At 39.9% G+C, this 16,637-nt stretch overlaps 1 protein-coding gene across 7 annotated transcripts in view; it reads left to right on the top strand.

Annotated features, from left to right (window-relative positions):
• Positions 1-16,222, top strand: part of LOC140483795 (uncharacterized) — a 175,727-nt gene extending 159,505 nt beyond the window's left edge. For all 7 annotated transcript variants that reach the window (XM_072582394.1, XM_072582403.1, XM_072582422.1 and 4 more), the window contains 7 exons: positions 448-530; positions 4,677-4,805; positions 8,664-8,797; positions 10,446-10,583; positions 11,802-11,949; positions 12,234-12,414; positions 15,728-16,222. In XM_072582394.1, coding sequence (XP_072438495.1) covers positions 448-530; positions 4,677-4,805; positions 8,664-8,797; positions 10,446-10,583; positions 11,802-11,949; positions 12,234-12,414; positions 15,728-15,795 — 881 coding nt within the window. In that variant the 3' untranslated portion in view covers positions 15,796-16,222. The remainder of the gene's footprint in view (positions 1-447; positions 531-4,676; positions 4,806-8,663; positions 8,798-10,445; positions 10,584-11,801; positions 11,950-12,233; positions 12,415-15,727) is intronic.
• Positions 16,223-16,637: the final 415 nt, after the last annotated feature.

The raw sequence follows: 16,637 nt of genomic DNA, 5'->3' as shown, positions 1-16,637 counted from the left end.
CACTGGTGTTCCCTATGGGTCACTGTGCTGAAGCATCGTGGTTTCACCCGGACTGGAAATTCAGACTGTAAGTGCACAAGAAGGCAATCATGCAGAGATCTTCACAGGCAATTAGCAGTGCATTGAACATCACCGCTGATCAAAGACCTGGCCTATTATGTGCAGTTATTTCTCTCCTCAGAATATGCTAGTAAGAGGTAGAATCACATGAGATAAAGATGTCCTATGCATATTTTAGAAAATTCCAATAAACATTTGGCTCATATGTGATTATACCTAACAATAATTTGAATGTTTGTTTGGAAGAAATACTTGTTTTCAATAGCACCAGGAACAATCCCGTCACCACCTGATTCTTTCTGCCGACACTTGTACCAATCAGGTAACACTGTACCTCGAGAGAGGTTTATCTGTCTGCATCACAAATTGTGACTTGTGTAATTTTAGGTACTGTTTCAATATTCGCCAGTGATGGCTCAGTCATGATTTCCCAAGGTGGCATTGAGTCTGGTCAAGGCCTTGATACCAAGGTAAGCTTCACAATTTATGGTGTGACTCTCATTACACAAAGTTTAGTTTTATGGTCCTTTTACTCGCTTCCTTCATTTTAATATCTTAATCCTGTTACATTCCCACTGTTCCCTTCTTTTATTCTACTCCCAGTGAAATCTTAATTACTTGACATTTTACACCCTGTAGGTACATTACAGAAGCTGTCAAAGCCAGTTCAGTAATACTTTGGGGACCATTTTGGACTAATCATTGTAAAGGGGTGAGAAACAGAAGAAAAACTCAGGATGCCGAAATTCAGTGGAAGGATAATACTTTCAGCTGCACTCACTGTGTTGATAATAACATAATGGTTATGCATGAAATCTCGTACAGAGTGTAAGGCTTAGAATAAAAAAGGTTTGACTTAGCTATCGAAATGTTAATCCTCGAAGTCAGGAATGAAAGAGATCAAAGCCTCATCTAGAAAACCTCTCCAAGTGGATGCTGGAATATGGTCTGCTTGCTGGGTTCCAATTCAGTGGCTGCTTACCTCAGGACTGAGTGATCTATGGCTCATTGCTAACATTTTTACTCAGGAGGTGTGTGTGTGAGGGAGAGCCACTATCACCCACGCTGGGTTTGCTTTTTTTGGGATTACTGTGTGGCACCTCTCCTGCCTATTGCTGGTTCAATACCAGAAATGTTGGGGTCACAGCCTTTACTGTGCATTAATAACCCACTTGAGGGGCCCAGTTAGCGCCCGGTTGGGAACAGCATTCGCAAGCTATCCCCAGATTTAATTCACTGTGTCCTCAAGACAGGAAGTGGTGAGGTCCCCATCCACCTCTGCACCCCCCCCCCCCCCCTGATTAAAAGTCCCCCATGTCAGTAAGTGGGGTGGGAGGTAATTAACAGGATGTTAGAATCAGCTCTTAGTGTTAGTGAAGACATCGACAGTAGAGTTTTGTATGATCATTCAGGTTACAACTCTCGAATTAAATGGTTGTCATGATTTTCAGAAGTTATACTGTTCAAAAGGAAAATGAAGTTGAGGCTTTTTGTCTTGCACTCATCCAGACCAGGACACTGGAAATCCAATTTGTAAAAGGAATACCTATTTCGACAGCATGAGAAGACAGCGCTGACTGGTTGGGCCATCACTCACATGATCTAAGAGGAAGAGTCAGTCCTAATTCTCAGACGAGGCACTGATTGAATAGGGAATGACTGTCTCAATGGAGAATGCAGTAAAGATAGGCAGTCTCTATGATCCTTTTCCGAATAGAGTAAATGGTGTAAATGGCTATATTAGACAGAGTCTTGTGTGTGTGTCTTGTTATTGGTCACTGCCATTGGCATCAAAAGTAAGAGAGCCAGTCCTCTTCCCTAACTGCTAACAGTAACCACACACACATGCAGACACACACAGATACACAGTCATGTGTATATACATACATACACACACACACACACACACAAATACATACACAGAGAGACACACACACATACACAGAGACACATTCACAGAAACACACAAACACACACATATACCCAGTGACCTAGAGACTTCATCCTGTCCTCATTCATCTTTGACCTGGAGTGCCTTGATAATCCTGGGCCTTTGGTCAATACATTGCTACCAGATACCCGTCTCCCACAACCCACTTTGACTTTCCGCAGGATTTACTCCTCTGGGAAGTTCTTGATCTAGGGAGGGCCCACCACTCTGCACCAACATACCTGATGGGTGCTTAGTTTGGTTGGCTTTCCCAAAGGAGCCAACATGATTCCTTACTGACTCTTATTGATTCCTAAGCCAATGATGAACCCCCTCCCACCCCCCCACCCCCTACTTTTGTCTTTGGTAAGTGGCTCCAAAGGTTTCTAATGGTTTGGTTGCACTTGAGATTTTGATAAAGGATTTGTGGCAGTGATCATAGATAATGTTTTTGATCTTGAAAATATTAAATCAAAGGAAGTGATATATAAACAGGGTTGAAACAGGAAATGCTAGAGAAACTCAGCAGATCTGTCACAGCATCTGAAGAAAGTGTAACAAGGTTAATGTTTTGTGTCCAGTGTGATATGACTGTTCAGAACTGAAAGTGATGGTTTTTCACAGAGTGGATGAGTAGCAAGTGGAACCAACAGTGGGAGTGCCCAGAATAAAGGTCAAAGGGAATGCTCATGGTGGGAAAAGGGAGATAAAGAGATGTAAAATAATTGCTGACATTAGGTGTGAGAAGGAGAAAAAGCATCTGCCATACTGACAGCAAAAGGAACAAACTACAGAAGTTTCCAACATTCACTATATTTTGCTTTGATTAAACAGGATTGAAAGTTAGATGAGTAATTTCATAGCACAGAGACAGTAGGAATGTCAAAAATGTGTGGAGAGATGGAGATAAATGTCATTAGCCTACATTGAAAGGTTGATGATGTAGCTAGAAATCGAATATAAATGAGGGAGACAGATGTGGTCAGATTTCTGGGATCTTGAGATAGAATGGCACCTGGCTTTAGTGCTCTGACAATGATTTGATAAATAAGAATGCTCCTAGAAGCAGTCCCACTTGGCTGAAAACAACTGGAGGATACTCTAGCGTTCTCTGACCGGGACTGCAAGGAGGATCAGCAGGAATGATAGATGATGGGCACAATCAGAATTGAAGAGATTCAATCACCCAAGTTGCAAGTGAATACAAATTTGTAAAGCAGTTATATGTTCAACAAACTAGAAGAGAACAGTGGGGCTGGACATGGTTGATGGCAAAGATACGGGGTCAGTAATTGGTTATTCGAGGACAGACATGCTGGCAGTAGTTATGAAGGAGAATGGTTAACAATTTTAAGAGAGTGAACTATTTTTGTTGCCAGCCTGAGGGGGAAATTAGGTGTTCAGGCACTTGGTATTTGATTTAATATTTTGGCAATTCACACTGAGTGAATCTGAAAGTCCCAAATGTTAAAAGTTAGCGTAAAAGTAAAATAAAGTTTTGCATTAAATGGCAGTTTTTAGATTAGATTAGATTACTTACAGTGTGGAAACAGGCCCTTCGGCCCAACAAGTCCACACCGCCCCGCCGAAGCGCAACCCACCCATACCCCTACATCTACCCCTTACCTAACGCTACAGACAATTTAGCATGGCCAATTCACCTGCCCTGCACATCTTTGGACTGTGGGAGGAAACCGGAGCACCCGGAGGAAACCCACGCAGACACGGGGAGAATGTGCAAACTCCACACAGTCAGTCGCCTGAGGCGGGAATTGAACCCGGGTCTCTGGCGCTGTGAGGCAGCAGTGCTAACCACTGTGCCACCGTGCCGCCCACAAAGATCATTGAATACCCTCAAATGCTTTTCTACCAATAATGTACTTTTGAAGTGCAGCCATACTGTAGGAAATATGAGAACCAATTTCACAAAAAACTTTTCAAACAACAATGTGGTTTTGTCTAAGTGATCTGGTTTTGGCATATTGATAGAGGAATAAATTTGGGTGCATTGAAACTGATAGCACTTAAGTATTCTGCAGATTTTAGTAAGATTTGTTTCTTTAAAAACATATCACCAAAATAAGTATCAATAATTTTCTAAACTCCCAGTCTTAATGCCAGCAGTTGGTGTCAAACTGTCCTGCACCTGCAATGTGGATGGAAATCTACACCTGTACATGACTTAATGCAGGAAATTCCCTTGAACTGGGTTTTAGTTTGAGGAATAGGACTATGCAAGTAAATGGCAGAAGACCTACATCAGAAGTAATGCATACATTAACAAACCTCAAGCTTACCAATGTTTTAATGTAAAATGAGCACAGCTCAGTTACAAGTGAATTGCCTCAAAAGTAAATAGCACAAAATTGTCCTTGCACAGCAGTGATGCCAAGAAATTTCAGCCTGCATTGTTATCTTGCTTTCAGCTGTGCTATTCACAAATTCTCTTCCCCCAAGTCCAAGATATGCTCTGAAACAAAGATGTGAAACATAATTATTCATACAAAGTAGACCATTTTCAGCATGTGTCATGTTAAGTGAATGCAACGTGTGCACTGTCCAATTTCGTCTGGTAAAAGAGGGAGGAAAAAATGTTCTGGTATTTTCACTATTTCCATTTCTCTAAAATGCTTTAATTATTTAGATGTTGAAACAATATATGATTTCTATTCCTTCTGGAAACCAGGTTGCTCAAGTATGTGCCTATGCATTGGGGATTCCAGTTAATTCCATCTCCATAAAACCAACCACAACAATCAGTAGCCCGAACTCTGGCCCAACTGGTGGCAGCATGACCAGTGAACTTAACTGTTTGGTGAGATTTCATATTTTTCAGAACAGACATCCTCAATTATCAATGTGATAGCAACAATTATATTTAAGTTATGTTATACAAATTGTTCTGGTGTTTCATCGATGAGAATTGGCTATAATGCGATTGACAAAGTTTGGTTACTGTTCAGAAACACAAATCTTTTACTGAATGGGTATAGCGATTTTCTGTCGCAGTCTTTTACAATTTTCTGTCGCGGTTTTCAGTAGAATGATCCTCTGTGGAAAAGCACTGCAAGGGAGCGCAACTGTTGTATTACTACAGCATACCCTGTAGTGAGCTTTCATCAGTTCCTGCAGGGAGTGGTACAGGGAAGTGGATTTGGTAAATTTTCACTAAGTGGATATACAGCAAGTGGGATTTTGCTCCACTCCTCTTCTGCCAACAGCACCCACTTTAAAGGGGATCATCCTCCACATTCGTCAGCTACAACATGAAACCACTACCAAATGTATGCATCCTTCCCAGTCTGAAGGAAGTGTTCCTACTGCAGCACCCTTGTCCATTTCCAGAATAGGTTTCAAATGTTGGACTCGTTATAAGGTAGGAAACATAACAACCAATTTGCATACAGCAGACTCCCACAAGAAGCAGTGCACTAATTTCCAGATAAACGTTTTAGGATTTTGACTGAGGGATACTTTTCTCATTCTTACCTGGGGTGGACAGTTTTCAAGGCTGACAGTTTTCTGCCCATAACTATTCACCCTTGAACTGAGTGACTTGCTAGGCCATTTCAGAGGACAGTTAAGAATGAGGGGTAATCTCAAAGAAACTTTGACATTTTGTACAGGGTGTGACAGAGTAATGCTTCCCTGGCTGCAGGTTCTGGTCCTGAGGCCATAATTTCAGGATTGTGGCAGAGACCATTCAAGACTGAAATACGGAAAATTTCTTTCATGCCACCAGCTGAAAGCTTCCCTCTAAGTCACTTACCATTCTGACGTGGAGATACATTGCCATTTCTTTAGTATTGCTGGATCAAAATCCTGTAACTCCCTACTTAGTGCCACTCTGTGTTTTCCAACATCAAATATTGGAGATTCTGTAGACAAGTAGCATCGAGGTGAGGTTCATCCATCACCTGGAATGGTGGAGTAGGCTCAAGTAATAGAGTGGTTTACCGCACTTCTATGTTAGTCTGTTATATACACAGAATTAGCAGCACAGGAACAGCCCTGATTCAGTATAAAGACAGCTTAGCATTGAATTCCGATACTTCACAAATAGCAACTCACATTTACTTATATAGAACTTACAGTACAAAAACAACTCTCTTTTTTCTCATTAACATATCCTATTCTTTTTTTTTCCTGAAAGTACTCATGAGGTATTTATATCCTGGAAGATATAGTGAAAAATGTTTTGACAAAACATTTTTCACTATATCTTCCAGGATATAAATACCTCATGACCCTCATAACAATATACTACCATTGGAGGGTGAACATTGGCTGAGACACTGCTAATAAACACTTGCCATTCTTTCACATCCTTCCATGACATCTTTGATATCCATATAAGATGGCACCTCCAACATCGCAGCATGCAGTCACCACTTTACTGGAGTGCAGGCCTTGATTTTGAGATCAGGTTCTGGAGTGAGACTTAAACCTGTGACATTCTGACACAGAGGTGAGAATGGAGTCACAGCGGTCACACAAACAATGCGCAATGTGATGGATCTGCAGTTTGCTCCAATTCATTGTTGGTGATGCTTGCCAGCATCAATTAGACAGCAGTATCACCGAAATATGGAGAATTATGACTAATCAGTGATAAACCCAAGGGCTTGTTCAAGCCAAGAATTTTATCTTGTTCTAAAAAATATATTTCAAATGTAAGCCACTCATAAGTTCAGAAGGAAATTCAGGAGAATCTCTTTTACTCACAGTCGCTAAAATGTGATTGAGGTTGTTAAGGTGATGTATTTAAGGCAAAGCTAAATAAGTACTTCAAGGAAAAAAGAATAGAAGGATATGCTAATGAGAAAATAATTACTTGTTTTTGTGCTGTAAATTCTATGCGAGTAAATGTGAGTTGCTTTTGAGTGAAGCATGGGATTGCAATGTTAAGCTGTCTTTATATGATCAGGACTGTTTCTGAGCTGTTAATTCTGTATACGTAACATATATGAACGTAGGCACTCCAGTAAACCATTCTCCTAATCGGGCCTACTCCACCATTCTAGATCATGGATGATCATCATCTCAATGCTACTTTCCTGTAATAATGCCATATCCCTTAGTTTTCTGCAGATTAACAATACTATCAATTTCAGTTCTGCACCTGCTCAATAATTGAACTTCCACTGTCCTCTGAGGTAGAACATTCCAAATATTCACCACTCTAAGTTTTGTTTTATTCATTTATGGTATGTGGGCTTTACTGGCTGGACCAGCACATATTGCCTATCCATGATTTCCCCCTTGTGAGAGAGTGGTAGTATGCTTTGTTCTTGAACAGTTACGATCCCTTTGGCATAGGAACACACACATTGGTATTAGGAAGGGAGTTGCAGGATTTTGATAAGCAACACTGAAGGAACAATGATGTATTCCAGGCTTAGAGGGGAACTTGCAGGTAGTGGAATAAAGCAGTTTTTCCATATCTCAGTCTTAAATGGCCTCTGCCATAATCCTGAAATTATGTTCTTTGGTTCAAGAACCACCAGCCAGGGAAAGTATTCCATCTATATCCATGCTGTTAAATTTCTAAGTTCCTTTGTGATCACTCTTCATTCTTCGAAACTCTTGGGAAAATAGACCAAGTTTCCTCAATTGGTCCTGATGAAACAGCCCTGCCATCCCAGGGATTAATCTTGTGGGCCTCCATTATATTCCCTCAGTGGCAAGTATATTCTTCCTTATATAAGGAGACCAAAACTGTTCATTGTGCTCCAGGTGAGGTTTTACCAAGGTTGTATGCAAGTGTAGCAAGACATTATTATTCCATGCGATTTTTGAGAAGATTTGTAGCTCAGGTTGAGGATTTGGTTGTAGGTTTGCTCACTGTGCTGGTATATTTGTTCTCAGACGTTTTGTCACCGTGCTTAGTAACATTATCAGTGGGCCTCCAGTGAAACGTTGGTATCCTGTCCCATTCACTATTTATGTGTCTTGGTCGGTTGTGGTGGGTGATATCATTTTCCATTATTTTTATGAGAATTTGGTAAATGGGGTCCAAGTTATTGTGTTTATTGATGGAGTTCCAGTTTGAATGCCAGGCCTTTAGGAATTCCTGTGCGTGTCTTTGTATAGGCTGTCCTAGGATGGATATATTGTCCCAGTCGAACTGGTGACAGACAAACACAGACAAAGAGAGACACCATTTACCAAACTCTCAGAAAAAGAACCGAAAATGATATCACCCACCAAAACAGACCAAGGCACATAAATAGAAAGCGGGACAGTGCTTCAATGGCGCCTCACTGATGATGTTACCGAGCATGGTGATGATACGTCTGAGAACAAACCTACCAGCTCAGCAAGCAAACTTACAACCTGAATTATTACTTCATATTTGAATCCCCTCGAAATGGTAGCCAGCGTAGGTTATGCAATTCAAATCAAATCTCCTTGAAATGAATGACAACACACTGTTTGCCTTCCTAATTCACATCCTCAATATATGAACTTACAAGTGCTATGTACTTGTGTAAGCTGTTGTTTCGAATTATTATTTAGTTAGGAGCTTATATCATCGGGATAAGCAGCACTATATGGATCTTCAAGGATAGTTTAGAAAAGAATTGAGTTGCTGGACCCTGCCATCTTATACATTTGTTGTAGTCTCATACTGCTTTCTACCCTGTAAACTTGTGATTTGGTTTCCTCACAGGGTGTAAAAAATTGTTGTGAGATATTGAAGAAGAGAATGGATCCAGTAAAGGATACTCTTCCACCAGGTACCCCTTGGAAGGATCTGGTGGCAGCCTGTTTTAAAGCCAAAGTGAATTTGACTGCACAGTATTGGTGAGTAACTGAATTAACCAAGTAGTCCTTACTGAATCTGAGTGAAGAAGTTACTCTGCTGTTCAAGTTTGTATTTGCCTCTTTAAAAGGATAAAACGTATCCATAAGATGTCAAAGCTTTGATCATGCAGTCAGCAGGAAAGAACAGCATTCTCTGCTGACCTGAAGTGTCGATTTACCCTTTTCTGAGTTGATCTGAATCTACGTTAAAGGGGTCTTCAGTTATTAGGCAATAAGTATATCATAAAACAGGATAAAGCAGCCAACTATACTGAGAAAAAGTCTTTGAAGACAGCAAATCAGGAATTAAAGTGCACTGATTATCATCATTTCTTTATAAATTTTATAGAGAGCAAAATAAATGTTTGGAACACAGTCAATAGAAGCTGAAAGATCAGAAGCAAGTTGCTTAAAAAATGAAATTTCTGACCATTAACTAGGCGTACGATTTTCATGGTTGCAGCCCTCTTGCAAGAAAAAAGTGACATTCTCATCAGTTCAATGATTAATTATTAACTGTAGTTCCTTTGAGGATTTCAATAGTGCATCCTATAGCAAGGTATAGAATCACTGTCAGCAGCTTATGTGGAGACCCTAAAGTTGCTGTCACTGTCAGAGAAGTGATAGTGATGAACACTGATAGCTTGTCCATTATTATTACAGCAAAAGATGAACAATTATGTGGTTAAACTCTGGACACAAACATTTGATACATTGAACTAAGTTCAATCAGGGTGCTTGTTTGTTTTGCTCTTTTAATTCTTTAAAAAGGAACATTGTTTTTGTAATATTTATAGTATTTTTTGATGTGTTGGGAGTGATGGCTGTCTACACATTAGCCCAATAATTAATGTATCCATTTTTCACTTGCCTATTATTGCCCTCAAGCTGCTATACTTAAATAAACTTAGAATTTATGACACTTTTTTTTGGTAGCATCTAACACTGGTTGAAAAGCTGTACATCTTTATTGGATAGCTGTGGATTGGAAATTCTTTTGGACTGTTGGGGGGGAAGCTACATATATAAATAAGTGATTGGTGAAATAGATTACCTAAAAGTATCAGACAGAAATACAAACATTTTAGGAGGTTATTAATGATACTGCGTACGTGTATTTTCTCAGGTACTAGTTACATTGAGTTGTATCAGCATCTCACCAATGACATTTAGCTGCTGCTAGATGCAATAGAACAGCAGAGTTTGGCTCTGCCTTTAGCTTGAGAAACAGTCTGGTTTCTCCACATCGTTTTCACACAGCAGCACAACTGAGATGGAAATTCATTGTGTGCGTGATTATAGAACTGATCTGGTTTCCCACTTGTCATGGATTCAGGATCCAGGTGTTCCAGTTGGCGTGATGCCACCCTTTGTAAAATGATTCAATTCAATTGTGAATCAGTGTATTATTGGAGACCTGCACTGTACCACTAGCAGTGAGTTTATGCACAAATCATTGTGACCTTGTTTTCATAAGTGAGTAATCAAGGCATTTTTGCTTATATCAAAAAGCAGGAATATTTATTAGTTTCTTCTACCTTTCCACGTATAGTTAACCAAAATATCTACTTCATGGTGTGATTTTCTAAAATGTTATAGTTAATGATTTTTATCTCTATAAAGATATGGCATTTTGTCATCTGTGTAGGGTGTGGCCTGATGCACAGCCCAAAAGAGCCCCTCAGTATAATTCATATGGAGTGACTGTGGCAGAGGCTGACCTTGACGTCCTGACTGGCGAGAACCAGATTAGTCAAGTGGACATACTGTTTGACTGCGGTGAAAGGTAGGAAACAAAATTCAGGTAACACCAAGATAATGTTAGAGCTTAAATGTCAGGGATTTGTCAATGTTACATTCTGTTCCTTAGAGTAAACGTTGATTCACATTAAACATTTGGGCTCTTCTCTGGCAGTGCCCATGCTTTCTGCAAAAAAAACTAACTTAATGAATGAGTCGTTTAATCACAGTTTGAAAATTGAGCCAATAAAGCATTAAATCACTTTGAAAATAATTCTGCCAACAGATAAATGCTGACCCCCTCCCCCCATACCCCCAAAAGAGTTGAATAGACATACCACTGAAAGGTGCCAGTGGAAGCTTTGTAGATGTGAACCCACAGAATCAGAGATTTATTACGGTGCAGCTGGAGGCCATTTGGCCCATGGTGTGTACACTGACTCCATTCTCTAATCTGGCTCTATTAGTGAAGGCCAATCTCCTCCCTTTTCTTCATATCCCTTCACACCAAAAAAAATCCAATACCTTCTTGAATGTTTCATTTAACCTGCCTCCACTTTCCAGACTTTAAAAACTCGCTGTGTCAAATGGGTATTTTTTCCTCACACCACCCTACCTCCATTGGCACAATACTGTGTTTGTATTATTAAAATGATTGTCTAATAAACCACCAAATTTTCTAGAAGCCACTGTGTAATCTTGGCTGTATCTATAACAATAATATACAAATAACTGCCCATGTGCAAAGTTATATGTTTGAAAGTTGCAATACTAACCTTTGCTTCTGAATACAAGACTATCCAATAGCGAGGAAATTCTGAAAAGACACCGTTAATAGTGAAACTCTGCAAATGATCAGTCATTCTACCTTCAACTAAAAAATAAGGGAGTGGCGGTCTGGATGGGAGGTGACACTACCACAGACAATATTAATCTTATTGTTGCTGCACTGCTTTCTTCAAATACCCAGGTCCTCAGTCTTGATGTTTCTTAAATCAGAAGTGCCATATCAGTAGAACTTATACTGCATCAGCAACATTAGTATTTTCATCAAAGTTGGTGTTTTAGGAAAGAGACCGATATAATGTACCATACATCCTACATCTAACACATTAGTTTTGAACAAATTTACTTCCCTTTCATGTCATGATGAAAACAAAGTAACCAACTTTGTGCTTCAAGTTCCCCAAACAGCAGTGATATAATTAACCAAATTAGTTATCTGTTTTAGTAGACGATTTGTCTTTGTTCTCGTTATCTGCAGCATGAACCCTGACATTGATATTGGACAAGTTGAGGGTGCTTTTGTCATGGGCATGGGATATTGGCTGCTGGAGAAGATGATCTATGACCCTAAGACTGGGGAGGTACTGAATGCGGGGACATGGGATTACAAACCACCATTCAGCAAGGTAGGTTCTGAACTGAAGGAAGCAGTATGTTTCCAAAATCCTAGTGCACTGAAGGCACAGCCTCTTTCCCCTGTTGAATTCTGTTTTGGCTCTCTTGACAGCTTACTAAGGTAAGAATCAGCTGTTCTTAATTACTTTTTGGGCATCTCATTTTATTTCCAGAAAATAGGATGAAGTTTAGTTAATGCAATTGAGGATAAGATAAGATATTCCAAAAATATTGTAGAATGGAAATGTAAGAGCAGCTGCCAGTAAGATCACCTTGTTTGTGTTTTGTCTATCAGAGCATACCGATTAATTTCAACATTGAGCTTTTAAAGAATGCTCCCAACCCGATGGGTGTTCTTCGTTCCAAAGCCTCTGGTGAACCTCCCCAGTGTATGTCCTGTGCCACGTTATTTGCTGTGAAGCACGCTATTGAGGCAGCACGTCAAGATGTTGGGAAGGATACCTACTTTCCATTAAGTGAGTATGATCAGTCAGTGCATTTACATTGTGCAATATAAAATTTCTCATCAGTATTATTATAATCTTAGCACTGGCCCACTTATTTTAAACAGACAAATGTTAGCATTAAAATAAGATGATCTGGGAAATTAAGGCTTATTGAACTAATAATGGATGTGTTTAACTAAATCTCTCCAACTTGCCAGCAAGTTACTAAGTCAAATAATGCCAAGGGCTGCATCTGGTGTTCATGGATATTCTTTCAAAACATAATTTGATTAGTATCCAGTTGACTGAGCCACCTCGTTTAAAAAATCTATTCTTGTTGACTCATTACAGAAATTTTCAGCATCTACTTACCAAGGTCTTGTAAATTAAAATTACCTAAATCTTTAGTTTCTTAATTGATATGAGGGACCTGAGAGAAGACTCTGTGTTTCTGTATTTTTGGCAAACTTAATGCGGGGCAATAAATGTTAGAATTTAGTTGAATAGTGACATTTTGTTGGTGTCTTATGCTCAATCAACAAAGACTAAGAAGACTGCACTTTAATGAGAAGCTGAGATTTAATGAGAAGCTCATATTTCTGTCAAAGTACTTGTGTCTTTTGCTGGTTGTAATTGAAGAAGAAAAAACTCACATTTATATAGTGTCTTTCATCGCAGCAATTAGTTCATAGCCAAGGCATCCGTTTTGAACTGTATCACTATTGTAATGTAGGAAACACAGCAGACAAACTGAACATAGCAAGCCTCCAAAAACAGCAATGCACCAATGAACAGATAATCTGTATTTTATGTTGTCAACTGAGAAAGAAAAAGTAGTGTTTTAAGAGTTTTTTTGAGTTTTTGAAGAAGTAACAAAGAAGATTGATGAGGGCAGAGCGGTAGATGTGATCTATATGGACTTCAGTAAGGCGTTCGACAAGGTTCCCCATGGGAGACTGATTAGCAAGGTTAGATCTCATGGAATACAGGGAGAACTAGCCATTTGGATACAGAACTGGCTCAAAGGTAGAAGACAGAGGGTGGTGGTGGAGGGTTGTTTTTCAGACTGGAGGCCTGTGACCAGTGGAGTGCCACAAGGATCGGTGCTGGGTCCTCTACTTTTCATCATTTACATAAATGATTTGGATGCGAGCATAAGAGGTACAGTTAGTCAGATTACAACAGGATCTGGACCAGATGGGCCAATGGGCTGAGAAGTGGCAGATGGAGTTTAATTCAGATAAATGCGAGCTGCTGCATCTTGGGAAAGCAAATCTTAGCAGGACTTATAAACTTAATGGTAAGGTCCAATGGAGTGTTGCTGAACAAAGAGACCTTGGAGTGCAGGTTCATAGCTCCTTGAAAGTGAAGTCACAGGTGGATAAGATAGTGAAGAAGGCGTTTGGTATGCTTTCCTTTATTGGTCAGAGTATTGAGTACAGGAGTTGGGAGGTCATGTTGCGGCTGTGCAGGACATTGGTTAGGCCACTGTTGGAATATTGTGTGCAGTTCTGGTCTCCTTCCTATCAGAAAGATGTTGTGAAACTTGAAAGGGTTCAGAAAAGATTTACAAGAATGTTGCCATGGTTGGAGGATTTGAGCTAAAGGGAGAGGCTGAACAGGCTGGGGCTGTTTTCCCTGGAGTGAGGCTGAGGGGTGACCTTATAGAGGTTTACAAAATTATATGGGGCATAGATTGGGTAAATAAGCAAAGTCTTTTCCCTGGGGTGGGGGAGTCCAGAACTGGAGGGCATAGGTTTAGGGTGAGAGGGGAAAGATATAAAAGAGACCTAAGGGGCAACATTTTCACGCAGAGGGTGGTACGTGTATGGAATGAGCTGCCAGAGGATGTGGTGGAGGCTGGTACAATTGCAACATTTAAGAGGCATTTGGATGGGTGTATGAATAGGAAGAGTTTGGAGGGATATGGGCCGGGTGGGACTAGATTGGGTTGGGATATCTGGTCAGCATGGACGGGTTGGACTGAAGGGTCTGTTTCCATGCTGTACATCTCTATGACTCTAAAAGGACTTCTTGATGTACTAATGTGTGCTAACTTTTAAAGTGTGATTAATACAGCTCGATTAGAAGGCCAAGCGACATTGCTACGATGCTACAACATCTTTCACTGTTTGGGTGTGGAAATGAGAGGGCAGGCAGGGAGGTACAGTTCAGGGTGCAATCTCGGGGTGCCATTAGGTGGCTATTGGAGATGACACCACTCATTGTCCCCCCGCCACCCCAAAGGAGTGTAATCCCTGTCATTCCTGCCCTTTCACCAAATCATTTCAGAGTGATATGAGCCACACACAAGCAAATTGATGTACAGAGGGATCTTTGCTGTACACAGGGATCTTGGAGGTCAAGTCCGTAGCTCCCTGAAGTTGGCCATGCAAGTAGATAGAGTGGTAAAGAATCTACAAAAAAATATTTTAACTTAAAACATTTGTTATACCTCTTCTTAGCCAATTCTGTTCGAGCGAAATAGTCCTGATATCTCAAATTTCTCCAAATAATACAAATTCACATGCTTGCCTTCATTGGACTGGCAATTGAGTATAAGAGTCAGGATGCCATGTTGCAGCTTTATAAGACTTTGGTTAGGCCACACTTAGAGTACTGTGTTCCAATCTGGTCGTCCCATTACATGAAGGCTGTGGAGGCTTTGCAGAAGATGTTTACCAGGATGCTGCATGGATTAGAGAATATGAACTATGAGGAGAAGCTGGAAAAACTCAGGTTGTTTTCTCTGAAGTGGCAGAGACTGAGGGGAAACTAGATTAAAGTCTGCATAATTATAAGATGCATAGATAGGGTTGCCAGTCAAAGCAGAGCTGAAATGTCTAATACTAGAGGGCATGCATTTAAGGTGAGAGGGGGAAAGTTCAAAGGAAATGTGAGGGGTAGGAGTGTGAAAGGTGCTGCTGTGATAATGGTGGATGCAGATACAATAGGGACATTTAAGAGACTTTTAAATAAGCACATGAATATGTAAGAAATGGAGGGATGTAGACCAAGGGAAGGCAGAATGGATTAGTTTAATTTGGCATCGTGTTCGGCACAATATAGTCAGCTGAAGGGCCTGTTCCTGTACAGTTCTATGTTCTAAATGGGACTACATCGTTTGGGAAACCCAGCTGGCATGGACCAGCTGGGCCAAGGGCCTGTTTCTGTACTGTACGGTCTATGACTGTTATAATTCAGTAAATATGAATTACTTTTGTTACTATCACATAACGGAGTAAAAGAATCTTTAATTAAATTTAAATTATTTGAAAAGGTGATTGTCAGAGTAAGTTTTAATGTTTGTTATGATCATTTTTCTTCTGACACTTCTTTATAGGTGGACCAGCAACAGTCGATGTAATCCAGTCCAGCTGCCTTGTGGACTATAAACACTTTTCAATTTGAAAACCCATCATCAATTCCTGCTGCTACATTGAACAAAGCTAATCATCTGCATTCTTCCAGAAATTGTTTTGTTTTTACCTGTATTGTATAATACATACAATGTTAACTACAGCCTAGAACTTTAAAGATTTACTCCTCTACTGATTGTCAATTCACCTTTACCACAAGTTTGCAGGGTAAACTTAATATTAGATGGTTTGCCCTTTCTTTGAGTTTTTTTTTTCATTCATTCCTGGGACATGGAGACGTTTGCTGAAGTCACAGCAGGTGAATACTCTATTCATTATTCAAAGAGTAATATGTACAACATTACTCATCTAAAAAGAAAAACAGTACTTTTAAGAAGGTAAACTTAAAATTGGCAATTAATGCAGTTTTTCATTTTGATTGATGGCATTGATTTATTAAATAACTTGCTAGTTCAAAATATTCCAGTGGTTCCAATGATTATTGTTCCATAATCATCCTCAATCGCTTGGAGGAGGTAGGATGTTTGGAGTTCGATAACAGCAAGGTTTTGTTAGTTTGGGTGCATTATTTCACCTGTGTTTGTAGCCAAACATGGAGTTTACAGCAGCAGCGGAGGAGGAGATTCTGCTAACTACACCGATATGAACTGTTTGCCAAAGCCATTCAAAACTAATCCTGCAGACTGTTTCTCTTCTGAGAGTCCTGTTTCACCATCTGCTTCGAATATTTATCCTTTCCCGTCTTCAAGGCTGCAATTGTCTGTCTCAACTGTCCCTGAGGCAAATGCTCTAACAACTTCCTGCACAAAGAAATTTCTCCTCATGCTTCTCTTTACTTTCTTAGCAATCAAAGCAATGCATAAATTTGCCAAA

This window comes from Chiloscyllium punctatum, chromosome 2, assembly GCF_047496795.1.
Source record: "Chiloscyllium punctatum isolate Juve2018m chromosome 2, sChiPun1.3, whole genome shotgun sequence".
Classification (NCBI taxonomy): domain Eukaryota; kingdom Metazoa; phylum Chordata; class Chondrichthyes; order Orectolobiformes; family Hemiscylliidae; genus Chiloscyllium; species Chiloscyllium punctatum.
Note: the sequence above shows the minus strand (reverse complement) of the source record. Positions and strands in the feature narration are given on the sequence as shown.